Source organism: Pelophylax lessonae (genome assembly GCF_965119305.1).
Source record: "Pelophylax lessonae genome assembly, chromosome: 1".
Taxonomy (NCBI): domain Eukaryota; kingdom Metazoa; phylum Chordata; class Amphibia; order Anura; family Ranidae; genus Pelophylax; species Pelophylax lessonae.
In genome coordinates, this window is record NC_138768.1 from 406,981,785 (window position 1) to 406,996,094 (window position 14,310).

The window sequence follows — 14,310 nt, forward strand, 5'->3', positions numbered from 1 at the left end:
ACCTTTGTTGGAAGCCTATATTGGAGGACAAGTTCTGTTAAGTTCAGAAGTCAGAGGATAGCAGCTTCCTTCTGAGTCAGTCTTAATGAAAATTAATTACTTTAGGCTTAAGGTTTGGTCATGTGAGTCTGGGATATCTTGGTAGGCTTTAACTCAGTAATGCAAACATAAATTATGAAATCTTAGTTTCTTGGCTAACTAGTTCCAATCTGCCCACTGTGGTGCTTCTCTGTGAATAAAAGAAAGTAAGTAAAGGGTCAGTTCTAAAAAGAAAGCCCTTGAGCAGTGTGACCGGCTATTTATGTGTATCCTCAAATAGATCAATGTAAATGTGTTCATCTGTGAATGCACATAATGTATTACAAAAAATATTGGTTAAAAGAGAAGTATGGCCAAAGCTTTTTCGGCCATACTTCTCATGTGGGTCACAGGAATACACTTTTTTCTGCAAAGCCTGCTGTTGGCTGACGTAACAGAACCAGTCCAAGCTCTGCAGGAATCCTGAAAATAATGTCAAGACGTCTGACCGGTGACTAGCTTAGACTCTCTTAGAGTGCTGTTGAGAGCCTGAGCCAGCAGTTCTCATGCCCTTCCCAGCCTAGTGCTGCAGTGAGTACGGGAGGGTCAGAGCAAAGAGTCGATGACTCAAAGTCACTGCTCTCTGCTCAGTGAAGACCGAGAACTAAGCGATCAGTGGTCACGTGATCACTCAGTTCTCGGTCTTCGAGCTGGTGGGGGACAGCTGCAGCATCATAAGTATGTGTTTTTTATTTCATATCCCGCACTTATCCTCTAACATTATCTCAAAGTCCTACTAACCCTTTAATCAGGTATAAAGTTTTCTTGTATCCCACAATAGCAACAGTTCTATACATTATAAAAACATTATGATAATGATTAAGATAACCCTCTTTCCCTTATGTGCAGCAAGGCCACTTTTGTAGAATATTTCCAATTATCATCAATACAGTATTTCTAGCTGCACCAGACCCTAAATAAATAAATATGTATATAGTACGTGTAGGAATAACTGAGATGATTGCAAAATTTATTTTATATTTTCCATGCTACATTACACTGAAATGTTATAAGGTGACGACAGAACTAGGGGATTTCTTACCCCCTTAAGGGTTATCAAGGCACAAGCTTTTTTTTTTTTTAACAGAGCAGTGGGGTTAAAACCATTGTTTTTGCCATCAGTGAGACTTCCCTTTATTTGCTGTCCTGTAGACTCAACAGCAAGTGAGAGGATATCTTTCAATTTTGCAGAAAATCCCCTCTTGACTGTTTTCATGTGAACAAATGTGCCCATTGCAAGATTTCCCCTCTATTCCTGCTCTAATGGCAAATCAAAAATTTGAATTCACTCTCACTTTCATTATCGTCCAGGAATCAGGACAAATAGAGAGAGTAAATCTCCCTAAGGGGGACACAGGCAGCAATAAAAACTTGAGTAAATGATGGAAAGGAAGCGCTAGCCTGACAATCAGTTAGCAGCACCTAGAACTCCCTGAACAATGGGAGAAATATGGGTGGGTAAAAAGGACTAGTGCTTTCTTGCACTTTATGGTTCATGGACCATTTTTAGGGGAATTTTCTGTCTGTCACATCATAGTACCATTCATTATGTTTGTATGTGTATATTTATTTTCAGCAATAAAAGTGGTTCTAACCCCTCACCACTTTATCTAAATGAAAAAAAAAAAAAAGTTTTTCCTTTAGTCTTACGTTACATTTTGGTGCGTTTCATGGGGCCTCTGTAATTATAAAACTGAGCCTGAGGCAAGGTTTAGTTATTGCATATGACAGTATAATTTTGTATGTTCATAGCTATCTGTCTGATGGTAGTTGAATGCTCCTGTAGCCTCCTATGATTTATTTTTTGGAGGTCTCCATTACACCTCTGAGCACTACATTAATTGGGGTTTTCTACACAAAGATAAAAATAAAAATAAACTATCTGCTTTTGTGTAAAAAGAAAACACTCTACTCATAGATCCTTAAGAGCCGGTTCACACTATTCCGACTTGTCAGGTGACTTGGTCGCCTGACAAGTAGCTCTCCATGCTGTGCAATGGAACCGTTCTAATCAGAGCGGCTCAAGTCGCTCCGACTTAGAAAAAGGTTCCTGCACTATTTTTGGGCGAAGTCGGAGCGACTTGCATTGACTTCTATTATGAGAAGTCGTGCTGCACGGGCGACTTCAAAGTCACCCAAAGTCGGGGCGACTTTGAGTCGGAGTAGTGTGAACCGGCTCTAACAGATTTGTTGTTCAACATATTTTCTACTGATCCAGAATGACCAAAAATGTTTCCTCTAGTTCTCGCACTCTTCCTATTACCAGATACAATCTAACCTTCCCTAAAGATTTTTACAGGTACACCTGGAAGGAGCAAAACAAGCATACATGTAGACCCCTAAATTCTCTTTTAAGTCTTATAAATAATGACTAGAGTTTATTTTCACAGTAACCAGCATTAAAAGGATTTATTGTTGTTTCTACATTTTCTTTTCTCTGCTATTACAGTAGTAACAACAAGATAACTTACAATTTAGTCATAGATATAGCTGTTTGGTACGGGTTATACAACTGAAACAAAATCTTGCAATATTAGAGCAGTCTTTAGATGGGTGCTTTCTGTGATCCAAGAAGAGGCTAGCCAGACCATTTATGTGAAGTGTTAATGAAGATAATCTAGGGTTAGAAACAGTTGTATGCTAAAGAAACCAGGCAAGTCAGCAAGAACTCCTAGTGCTAATCATATCTACATGATCTTCACCTGGGATTGCTCTTCAACGTAACATGGCCACTGTCAGACAACAGAAATAGGCAAAATGGTGAGACATTTGATAATGAAGAGTAATGGAACACTTTGATGATATGATTAAAACAGGGAATATGCCAGTCTGTTAAAATGTTGCTAGAGTATACATTTCCGCATCAGAAATATTTGTCTTTAAAGTCATGTTATATTTTTAAAGGTATTTTCACATTAGAAGATTTGATTATTTAATGCATTATGCACATACAAAAAGATCAGGTGTTAACTTAACCCCATTGAGAATGTAGTTTACTACTGACTGTAATAAGGACTATAGCATCAACCGAGGACACTACTCTGTAATTGTTTTGACATGGAACAAATGAAATGAGATAACTTCACTGCATGATAAAAAGTTGTGCTTAAAGATAGCTGTCACCATGGTTAACAAAAAGTTAAGACTTTGCTAAAATTTGTAGTCTTATTTTTCAATAATTTCAGTCACCATTTTCAAACATGTATATAAAAAGTAAGTTCAGAACGCTTAATCTGCATACTTATTCTATACCATTAAATCAACAATTAATGCCACTGGATCAGCCTACATTACACCTTCAGTACTGGATTTACTTTAACCGGTTGCCGACCGCCGCACGACTATATACTGCGGCGGTCAGCCCCGGCCAGGCAGAGTGACATATGGGTACGTCACTCGCCTGTCCCTGACTTGAGAGCCAATTGTGGGCGGGCGCGCGCCCGCCGTGGCTCGTTCACTGACAAGTCAGTGCGTGTGACCGGCGGACCCGATGTCCGCCGGTCACACTACGATCGCTCCGGTGAAGGGAGAAAGGCGGAGCGGCTTATGTTAACAAGCCGTCCGTCATTCTCCCTGGTGTAAAAATGAAGATCAGACGGTTCTACTATGTAGGACCGTTGATCTTTGTTTTTACACCAATAGCCATGTCCCTATACAGTTAGAATCACGCCCCTAGGACACACTTAACCCCTCTCTCTCCAATACAGTTAACCCCTTCCCTGCCAGTGTCATTTTTGCAGTAACAGTGCATATGTATAGCACTGATTACTGCAGTAATGTCACTGGTAACCCCAAAAGTGTCAAAAATGTCAGTCAATGGTCCGATCTGTCCGCTGCAATGTCGCAGTACCGCAAAAAAAAATCGCAGATCGCCGCCATTACGCGTTAAAAAAAAAAACACCAAAAATGACAAAAATCTTTCCCTTTGTTAGTAAACGCGATAACTTTTGCGCAAACCAATCAAAATAAGCTTTTTGCGATTTTTTTTTACCAAACATATGTAGCATAATACAAATTGCCTGAAAATGTTAAAAAATTTTGATTTTTACATTTTTTTTGGGGGGAATTTCATATAAAAAAATGTGAAAAATATTGTTATTTTTGCAAAATTGACGCTCTTTTTTTGTTTATAGCGCATGATCAAAAAATCGCACAGGTGATCAAATACCACCAAAAGAAAGCTCTGTTTGTGGGAAAAAAAGGACGTCAAATTCGTTTAGGTACAGCGTAATTGTCCGTTAAAGTCACGCAGTAAAAAATCGCAAAAAACCCCCTGGTCTTTTAGCAGCCAAATCCTCCGGGGCTTAAGTGGTTAATACAAGTCATTCACAAATAGGCTTGAAGAACACTCAAAGCATATTGGGTATTCAGGGTGAGCATTTCCCTTAAAGTATAACTAAAGGCAAAACATTTTTTTTTTTTTAGTTTTGGATAGAATGCAGAGCAATTAGAACGCATGTCAGTTTTTATTGTTGTCTGTGCCCCCGTTAGTAGATTCATCCTTTTTATTTGACCTGTTTACCATTATCATTGAAAGCGAAAGTAAAAGGGGGGGAGGAGCACAGACGCGATGATGTGACGGTGCTCGCTTCGGAGTAGACGAGCTGCTGCCCGATATCCCGCCGCCCAATGTATCCCGCGGCCTACGTCAATGAGAAATCACGTTCGGCTGTTAAAACGAAGCTCTTTGCCCTGGATTTCAGACCTCTGAATCCTCTTCTGCCACCGCTGCCGGAAGAGTCTTGGTCCACTTGATCTCTTTACTACCATTTCGCCACACAGGTCGTCAGACTCCCCTCCATCTCTATCAGCGAAAGATGTAGATGGAGAGGAGCACTGCTCAGGCCAAACTCCAGTGCTGGAAGGGGTAAGCCTGCCTCAGGGGACTGTTGGATCACTATTGATGTAAGGCTATGCGAGAGGGGGAGAAAGACAGGGTGAGGACCCCTGAACTAGTGGAGGGGGAAGGACTTCCTTCAGAGAGAGATGTTTTCCTATAACAAATAACAGAGAGACTCATACAGCTGTATATTGTGTCTGACTACTCTATACCTTATAGCTACTCCAGAGTAGTAGCTGCTCTACTTCTTTTTGACTCAAAGGGACTGAATTTATATTTGACCCCTGCAGGCCGTGCCATACTGCTTCAAATACTAAACTGTCCATCATTATTGCCAATTCACCGCTCTTTTTGGGTGATAATTTTTTTCTCTGCTGCCTAGGTAATCTTGCTTTTTCTTTGTGCCCTCCCCCCTTCTCCTTACAATCGATACCTCCTGGGGCCCAGGATGAGAGGCAAATTAAAATCCAGCAAAGTAGCCCAACCTGCCCCTAGCCCAGGGGGCATACAGCATTTCTTGTCGACAGAGATTAGTATGATGGAAGAAGGGCTTGACAGCCGTAGACAAGTGGCCCCCGGGACGGACTGGGATAGGAAAACAAAGACCCCTAATGGAGGAGGCTCCAGCAGGAAGATCAGTGGCCTAGGGGCAACTAGACCAAAAAGCCCCGGGGGGGTGGGCTTCTCAAGGGGGACTTAAGGCGCAAAGTGAAGGCTCTAAAGGGGAGAGTTCAGTTTTAGCAGAAGTAGATGGTGGCCTGGAGGATCCCCAAGCAAGCCTCCCTCTTATTAAGGAAGCATTAGCGGGACTACTGGCTAAAATGGAAACATTGTCCTGAAATCGGACATAGCAGTAGTCCGGGTGGATATCGGACAGGTACTCGGCCGTGTGACGGAAGTGGAGGGGAGATTAGATGCACATAATCGATTATTGGATGACATGAGCAAACAGATGAAGTTACTGCAGAGAGATAATCATTCCCTACTATAAAAACTAGAAGATCAGGAGAATCGAAGTTGAAGAAAAAATGTGTGAATTAAGGGCTTGTCAGAGAAACAGGGGGAGGAAGACCTGAGAACAGAAGTGTGGGGTCTCTTTAACCCTATGGTGGGGAAGGAGCCCCCAGAAATCTTAAAAATCGACAGGGTGGGAGGATATCAAAGCTAGGGTGGGGGTGTCCCAAGGGACGTGATTGTGAGGTTTCACTATGTGGAAGAAAAGACGATGATTATGGAAAAAGCCCGGAATTCCTCTGGGATTACTTAAGAAAGAGTGAACCTACAGCTATATGCTGATCTGTCGGCTGAGACTCTGGCAAGAAGGAGACTTCTTAAACCCCTAATAGATCAGCTGGGAGCCTCTAACATCTACTAACGTTGGGGTTTTTACAGCCTGCCTCAAAGTGAAAAAAGATGGCTGTACGGTGGTCCTGAAATTCCCAGAAGATTTGGGAGAATTTTGCAACAAATTGAACCTACCACTCCCAGCTCTCCCGTGGTGGGAGGAGACCCCGGACGTGCCAATGATGCCGAGGGAGGAGTGGCAGTCTCAGGTGGAGAGAGAAGCGGGAGGGGCGAGTGGGTGGATAGGGGAGTGAGTGGGAGAAGGGGGGAGGGGACGTGAGGTTATCTCTTGTCCTTCCTCCCTGCCCCTCTATACTCTCACTCCTTCTCCCGTCCCTATCTTCCTTCTGTGGGAGGCGACGGGGAAAAGAGGGCGGGAGGGTTTATTTATCCAGCGGGTAGGGTTGGGTCAGAATGTTGGAGTGGTTGCCCCCTGGGAAGGTATGGATGGGAGGGGACACATGGCTGCGTGTCACCAGGTCCGTACAAGCATTAAGACCTTAACAATTGTCCAGTCATCGGAGGGGTCAACCTGGGAATCTTGGGAAGGGTGTGGGGGGGCTTGTGCTGGGTTTTTTTCCTGCACAAAAAAACAATGTGCGTTCCTGCGCAGCGGCTGATGAGAACGGGTCCTCTTCACCGTCAGAATGTGAAGACACCGACCCCTCAAGGTGGTCTGCGGCGGCCATATCAGTCTCAGAATTGGAAGACCCTGCTGATGGAGGGGAGGGTGGAGGGCTGGCAGTACCAGAAATTACAAAAAACACTTTTGACATCAGGCTTTGCAAAAAAAACAAAAAAACTGCAATTTCTGGCTGCAACTGTGAACTGAAGGGTCCCGCAGTCAGGTGGGCGCCACTCCGAAACAGATCACCTCCCACCCAGGATAGAGGTGCTGTCAGCCAAGGGGAAGCTGCGACTCAGGGCTTTCCAGGTCGATGTGTCCCAGCAAGACTGTCCACTCTCAGGCTCGTCCCCATCCATCGGGGGGGGGCACTGTCATGGCGAGGCCTAGTTCTGGACTATAACCTGCTCATGCTCGCTGGCAAGTAGAGCTGCACGATTCTGGCCAAAATGAGAATCACGATTTTTTAGCTTGGAATAAAGATCACGATTCTCTCACGATTCTCTGTGTAACAAAAAAAATTGGGATAACTTTACTGTTACGTTTTTTTTTTTATTCATTAAAGTTTATTAATTGCGTTTGAAAGACTGCTGCGCAAATACAGTGTGACATAAAATATTACAACAATCGCCATTTTATTCTGTAGGGTCTCTGCTAAAAAAATATATAAAATGTTTGGGGGTTCTAAGTACTTTTCTAGCAAAAAAAAAAATGATTTTAAACTTGCAAGCAACAAGTGTCAGAGAAAGGTCCAGTCTTTAAGAGGTTAAACTTCCTTTATCCCTGGCAGAGGGAAGGAAAAGATACAATGTAATAATTTTTGTTTATAGTTACTGGGAGACTGCTGATAGGCGTTTGTGGGAGGAAAGATACAATGTAATCATTTTGTTTATAGTTACTGGGAGTTTTCCACAGCTGTTTTCTCTGCTCCCTCAGCTATGCAAAGAATCGAGAATATGTCAGGTTTAGATCGTCAGGGGGGGTGAATCGAGATCGCGATTTTCATACGATTAATCGTGCAGCTCTACTGGCCAGGCTGGGAGACCTTAAGGATCTAGATTACCAAGTGCAAAACCGCAGTCAGCTGTTGCTTTTAGTTCCTCTGGATCTTGCTCCTCAGGAACTAACTAGTTATAAAATAAAAAATCACAAACTTTCCCTGTTACAGCTAAGACCGAAGTCCCAGCAGGGAGCTAGGACCAATTCCTAACACTAGGCAGAACAAAACTGTTTGATGATAGGAGAGTCTGAGGGGTTATGCCTGCAGGGACAGCCCACATAGGCTTGGTTAAGTTTTCTTTATGCCTAGTGCCTATTCCTAGAAGGAAGAGCATAACCCTATGAGTCATGAAGATAAGGAGCTGCGTCTGTCGATGAACGGTAGAGAAATCAATACATGCATTTAGAAATGTTCTCTAAGGTTGGGTTCACACATCTCCATCCTGCATGCCCTACTCATAGAAATGCAGGGAAAATAGTCCCTTACTCTTTTTCAAATTATGTCACACCATGGGATCTGGCACACACAAAAATGCACCACATTTGTTAAAGCGGAAGCCCACCCAAAAGTGGAAATTCCACTTTAGGTAGTGCTAACCCCCTGACATGCCACATTTGAAATGTCATTTTTGGGGGGGGGGGGGGGAGCGGCACCTAGTTTTGACAGGTACCCGCTTCCACTTCCGCTCGGAGCGCCGCAGCGCCCTGAGCGGAAGTTCTCCTCTCCCCCTCCCTCCCTGCAATCTTCTGGGACATGTCAGAGGTCCCAGAAGATTGCCGGCCAATCAAGTCGCGTAGCGCAACTCGCGCATGCGCAGTGCATACCCGGCTGTGAAGCCGCAAACTGTCACACCAGTGATGCCGGAGAGCAGAGAGGGAGAAGAGCGAGGCTTCGGGCGGCCGCATCGCTGGACCGTTGGACAGGTGAGTGTGTTAGGCTGGAACTCCGCTTTAAGCAGCATATTTTGCTTATAGGTCAGGAATGCTTGCAGTTTTGAGAACCTTCCCAACCTGCACAAGTATGGACTTAGCCTAAACACACATACTGTATACACAGATTTGACAGTGCCAGTGAGAATGAAACCTGATCAGAAGATAAGCTTTTTTCTGATTAGGTTTCATTCTCCCATTTTTTTTATCAAACATATAGAGAATATCAGGCAAGCATTTCACCCAATCCCTAGTGACACTGGTGCTGGTCTATTGGAGCCAGCCACTAAGATACTGCTGTTCCATACAAAGCAAGATATTCCTGTGAACATTTGTATCTTCTGAGGAACTGCCTATGTATGGCTTAATATTCAAGTGATGCAGTTCGTGATTACTTTAGATCAGGGCTTCCCAAACTTTTTTGGGCCGAGACCCACTTCTAAATACAGTTATTTTTCGGGACCCACTTGCAGCCATTTTCATGTCATAGTTCTCCTTTACACATCGCAGCGTCCCATTACACTGTAGCCATTTTCAAGTAATAGTGCCCCTTTACACAGCACAGTGTTATACTAGTGCGGTTTGACTTAACTGGTTCCTGACCTCCTGTCGCAGTTTTTATTTGTAAATCACTTTACTACTGCTTTAGGGCTGGTTCACATGTATGCGGGTTCACATTTGCACAGGCATAGCAGCCCATTGATTTGAATGGGCTGCTATGCCCTCGTTTTCCACAGAAAAAAGGTGCATTTAGCTTTTAAAAAAATCCAGTGGCCTTGAAATCCATCCTGCTTTTGCACCATGCGACTTACCTGCAGTTCCTGCGCTGGCAAGCTTTCTGTGTTTTTATATACGTGGGCCCAGCATTTAAAAACACAGTTTGCGTGTGCAGGAACTGCAGGTAAGTCGCATGGTACAAAAGCAGGATGGATTTCACGACCACTGCATTTTTAAAAATTCTGCATGCACCTTTTTTCAGCGGAAAACGATGGGCATAGCAGCCCATTCGAATCAATGGGCTGCTATGCCTGTGCAAATGTGGGTCGCCAACCCACATACATGTGAACCAGGCCTAAAATAAGCTATCAAGCAGTGTCTGGCCTACCTGGTGACTTGTCCTGGCGCTCAGCTCCAATCCGATGGCCTGGTCATTAAGGGGACAAATCCTTGCGGTCCAGAAGTGGTTAAACCTGCAGAAGGACCAGTGTTTTTATTTGTAAATTACTTTACTACTGCTTTAGGCCTGATTCACAAGTATGCAGGTTGGCGGCCCACATTTGCGCAGGCATAGCAGCCCACTGATTTGAATGGACTGCTATTCCCTCGTTTTCCGCAGAAAAAAGGTGCATGCAGCATTTTAAAAAATCCAGTGGCCTTGAAATCCATCCTGCTTTTGCACCATGCGACTTACCTGCAGTTCCTGCACTGGCAAGCTTTTTGCGTTTTTATATACATTGGCTGAGCATTTAAAAACACAGTTTGCGTGTGCAGGAACTGCAGGTAAGTCACATGGTGCAAAAGCAGGATGGAATTCACGGGCCACTGTATTTTTTTTAATTCTGCATGCACCTTTTTTCAGCGGAAAATGCAGACATAGCAGCCCATTCTAATCAATGGGCTGCTATGCCTGTGCAAATGTGGGTCGCTAATCAGGCCTAAAATAAGCCATCAAGCAGTGTCTGGCCTACCTGGTGACTGATCCTGGTGTTCAGCTCCGATGCAATGCACGGCACTCTGATAATGGTTCCACTCCGACTCCTACCCTGAGGCGCCGCCTCCTGTACAGAACAGCGTTCACGGCAAGGGGCGGGGTTGGAGCATCAGTGGAGCTCAAAGCCCCGCCTGCCTGCTCGTAACACCGTGCGCTGCCGATGTCTGGGCAGCTCCGACTGCTCTAAATCCTCCGGCGACCCACTCAAATGTAGCTCGCGACCCACAGTTTGGGAACTCTTGCTTTAGATTATGTGTTGGCGTTTTCTTGTTTCAGCCTTGACTTCCATTGTGCTAAGGAAAGTTTCAGAATTTTTTAAAAGCAGTCTACAACATATACTTTTCTGTCACTAGGTTTACAATTGATTGTAAATCCCTATTTATGTTGGGTTTACTTTTTACCAATTTTTTTCTGAAAAACATTTCTTCATTAAAAATAGAACAAATAGCTATAAAAGCCTTATGAAATTAAATTCACAAACTGATATGAATCATCATTTTACAGAATAATGATGTCTGACAGAAGGAACAGGGATTCCTACAATAAAGTAACCTACTTTTCTTTTACAGGAAATACCAGGATTTTTGAAACGTGACACTTTTTGGCAATTGCAACTGTTTACACAAATAGCACAGACTGACATATTCCCACAATCACAGATAATTTTAGTGTGTGATTACCACAGACAGCACATACAGACATTAACTTCAACCTACCTGCCTTTGTTCTCCTTTCCTTTGACTTTGCTTTCTTGAGATTTACCACCTAGTGGATCCCATTCTACATATGAGTCTTCCACTTTCAGGTTTAGATGGGATGATGTGTTGTCAAGGCCAAAGATGAGGGCTGTCACACAACAGTGGGACATAGTAAACAGTTTAAATTCTGAGAAAAAACACTTACTGCTGCTTAAAAACATTATTTTATTCAAATCCCATCCCCAACCTGCAAAGGCTAGCAAAGAGGGCAGCAACTAAAATCCAGACAAGATTTCTCATTAGTCTTATTAGCTCTTATCAACATTCACAAGTTGAAGTTACCTATATAAACATATGGTTCAAGCAGCATGACCCTATAATCTACATCAGTAGACTCCTCTGGCCAAGGGTTGTCCTTGAATAGGTATCTTTTGGCCAGGGGTGTCTGCTGAAGAGTAAAGGTGCCAATAGACATCCTGACTGTAACTCAATCCTGCATTAATCAGTAGAAGAATACATATCTAATGTCTTGGGGCATGTTAATGTGGTCAAAAATGGGATTTTTGACTTACCGTAAAATCCATTTCTCTACTGTTCATTGACAGACACAGCTCCTGATCTTCATAACTATTGGGTGATACTGGACACTAGGCAGAAAAAGAATCTGGCTACGTCTATGGGCAGAAAAAAAGGTGCACAAGCTACCCACAATAATGTTACAAGAACAAGCAGAGTTTCAAAGAAGGAAGCTATGGTAAGTTTCAAACCAACATCATGGCCGACCTCAAGCTGTATGTCTGCATCACATGGCTAAGCTCCTCCCGACGCGTTTCATCATATCTGACATCATTAGGGGCGTGTTCCCTCAGATGTTTCAGCTTGGGAAACAGGGAAGGCAACACAATGTCTTAATTCAAATGAAAATCAGAGACAACCTTAGGAGGAACGACCAAATCTCTGTGAATCACCAAGTAAGGTGAATAACAGGATAACGCCCCCAATTCTGACACCCTGCACACAGAGGTTATAGTCACCAAAAATACCACCTTCTGAGACAGCATAAGCAAGGGAATCTCCCGAATATTCTCAAAAGGAGGCTTCTGGAGAACTGAAAGCACCAAATTGAGGTCCCAAGGCGGCAACGGGGACTGCACTGGAGGAACCAAATGTCGGACACCCTGGAGAATGGTACGCACCAGGGAGTGTTTGGCCAAGGGTCATTGGAAGATCGCCAAAGCCGACACCTGGCCCTTGATGGTACCAATTTCTGTTTAACCCTCCATTGAAGGAAGGTCAAAATCCCAGCCACCGAGAAGGAGCGAGGCTGAACCCCAAGAGACCCACACAAAGCAATGTACGTCTTCCACGTACGATGGTGGATCTTCCTAGAAGTAGATTTCCTAGCTTTTAACAGCGTTGGAATCACCGACTCAGATAAACCTCTATCCATCAGCACCTGGCATTCAACAGCCGAGCCGTCAAAGCCAGCGACTGTAAAGAAGGATTGAAGATTGGTCCTTGGGACAGCAGATCCTCCCTGAGGGGAAGCTTCCAAGGAACATTGGCGAGGGGCCACTCCGGAGCCACCAAGCCCGGCGGGGCCAGTCCAGAGCCACTAAGATGAATGGAATCCCTTCTGCCTCGATTATGCGTAGAAGTCTTGGCAGAAGCTTGAGAGCAGAGAAGACGTAAATCAGACGATACTGACCCCACGGGGCCACCAGCGCGTCTGTGGCATCTGCCAGAAGATTCCGTGACCGAGCCACAAACCTCTGCACCTTTCTATTGAGCCAAAGCGCCAACAGATCCACCCTCCGGGATGCCCCACCGGAGACACAACTGATGAAACACCTCCGGATGAAGGGACCACTCCCCTTAGTCCAACGCCTGCCAACTGAGGTAATCCAGTTTTCCACCCTGGGAATGTATACGGCGGAGAGGGCTGGAACAAATCGTTCTGCCCACCTTAGAATGCCGGCTACCTCCCTGGCCCCCTTTTTGTGCCACCTTGGTGATTGACATAAGCCAAGGCCGTGGTACTGTCTGATTGAATGCGCACCGGACCTCTCTGAAGACAATCTGTCCAATGGTCCATGCAAAGTCTCATCGCTCGGAGTTCTAAGATATTGATCGGTAGTCTGGACTCTTCCAGTGTCCAGATCCCCTGAGCAGAATTTTTGCCGAGGATGCCTCCCCAGCCGCACAGGCTGGCATTCGTGGAGACCACTGTCCAATACAAGGGAAGAAAGGATTTGCCCAGACGAAGTGCCGGAGAGGAAGGACCATCTGCTGGACAGCAGGAGACGAACTGCAGCCTGCAATGTTTGGAGTTTGTCCAGAGGAAGGAGCCTTCTGGCTAAGGAAGAGTCCAGAGTCAGACCTAGATTCAGTTATGTGGACGGAACCAGAGCAGACTTCTGAAAATTCAGAATCCAGTCGAATTCCCTTAGAGTTCATATGGTGATTTCCAGGTTTTCCACCAGAGCAGAAGGGAACTCCTCTCGCAGAAGGAGGTCGTCCAAGTAGCCCAGTACCGCGATCCCCCGTTTGTGTAACAACATTAGCACCGGAGCTAACACTTTTGTGAAGACCCGAGGAGCAGAGGCGAGATCAAAGGGTAACACCACAAACTGATAATGCTCCTCTTCCACTGCAAAGCGGAGGAAGCGCTGGTGACCGGTACATATTGGAATGTGAAGGTAAGCATCATTGATGGTCGATAGAGGCAAGAAAATCCCCCTGATGCAGGGATGTCACCACCGTGCGAATGGACTCCATCCTTAACTTCTGTACCCGCACAAAGCAGTTAAAAACCTTGAGGTCCAGGGTTGGACGCACCTTGCCTTCCTTCCTGGGAACTGAAAACCGGTTTGAGTAAAAACCCTGAAAATGTTCTGAAGTCGGAACCAGGGCAATCACCCCTTGAAGCAACAGGTCTTGTACAGCACCAAACAGACCCTGTAAACGGTCCGGGGACAGGCGCAAGTTGGAAGGAAAGAACCTTACCGGGGGACCAGAGTGAAACTCTTGTAGCCAGACCAAACAACTTAGTGGACCCACTTGTCTTGTACCAGGGAAATCCATG

At 44.7% G+C, this 14,310-nt stretch overlaps 1 protein-coding gene across 5 annotated transcripts in view; it reads right to left on the reverse strand.

The window, feature by feature from the left end:
• The window catches only part of FSD1L (fibronectin type III and SPRY domain containing 1 like), a 153,816-nt gene that overhangs the window by 43,109 nt on the left and 96,397 nt on the right, over positions 1 to 14,310 (reverse strand). For 3 of the 5 annotated variants that reach the window (XR_014225833.1, XM_082270803.1, XM_082270802.1), the window contains exons 9-10: positions 11,244 to 11,373; positions 2,781 to 2,810 (exon numbers count right to left, since the gene is read on the reverse strand). Coding sequence is in view for 4 of the 5 variants with exons in the window: in XM_082270803.1 (XP_082126929.1) it covers positions 2,781 to 2,810; positions 11,244 to 11,373 (160 nt within the window). In the remaining variant the exon portion in view is untranslated. The remainder of the gene's footprint in view (positions 1 to 2,780; positions 2,811 to 11,243; positions 11,374 to 14,310) is intronic. The other 2 variants (XM_082270804.1, XM_082270805.1) reach the window with 1 other exon arrangement.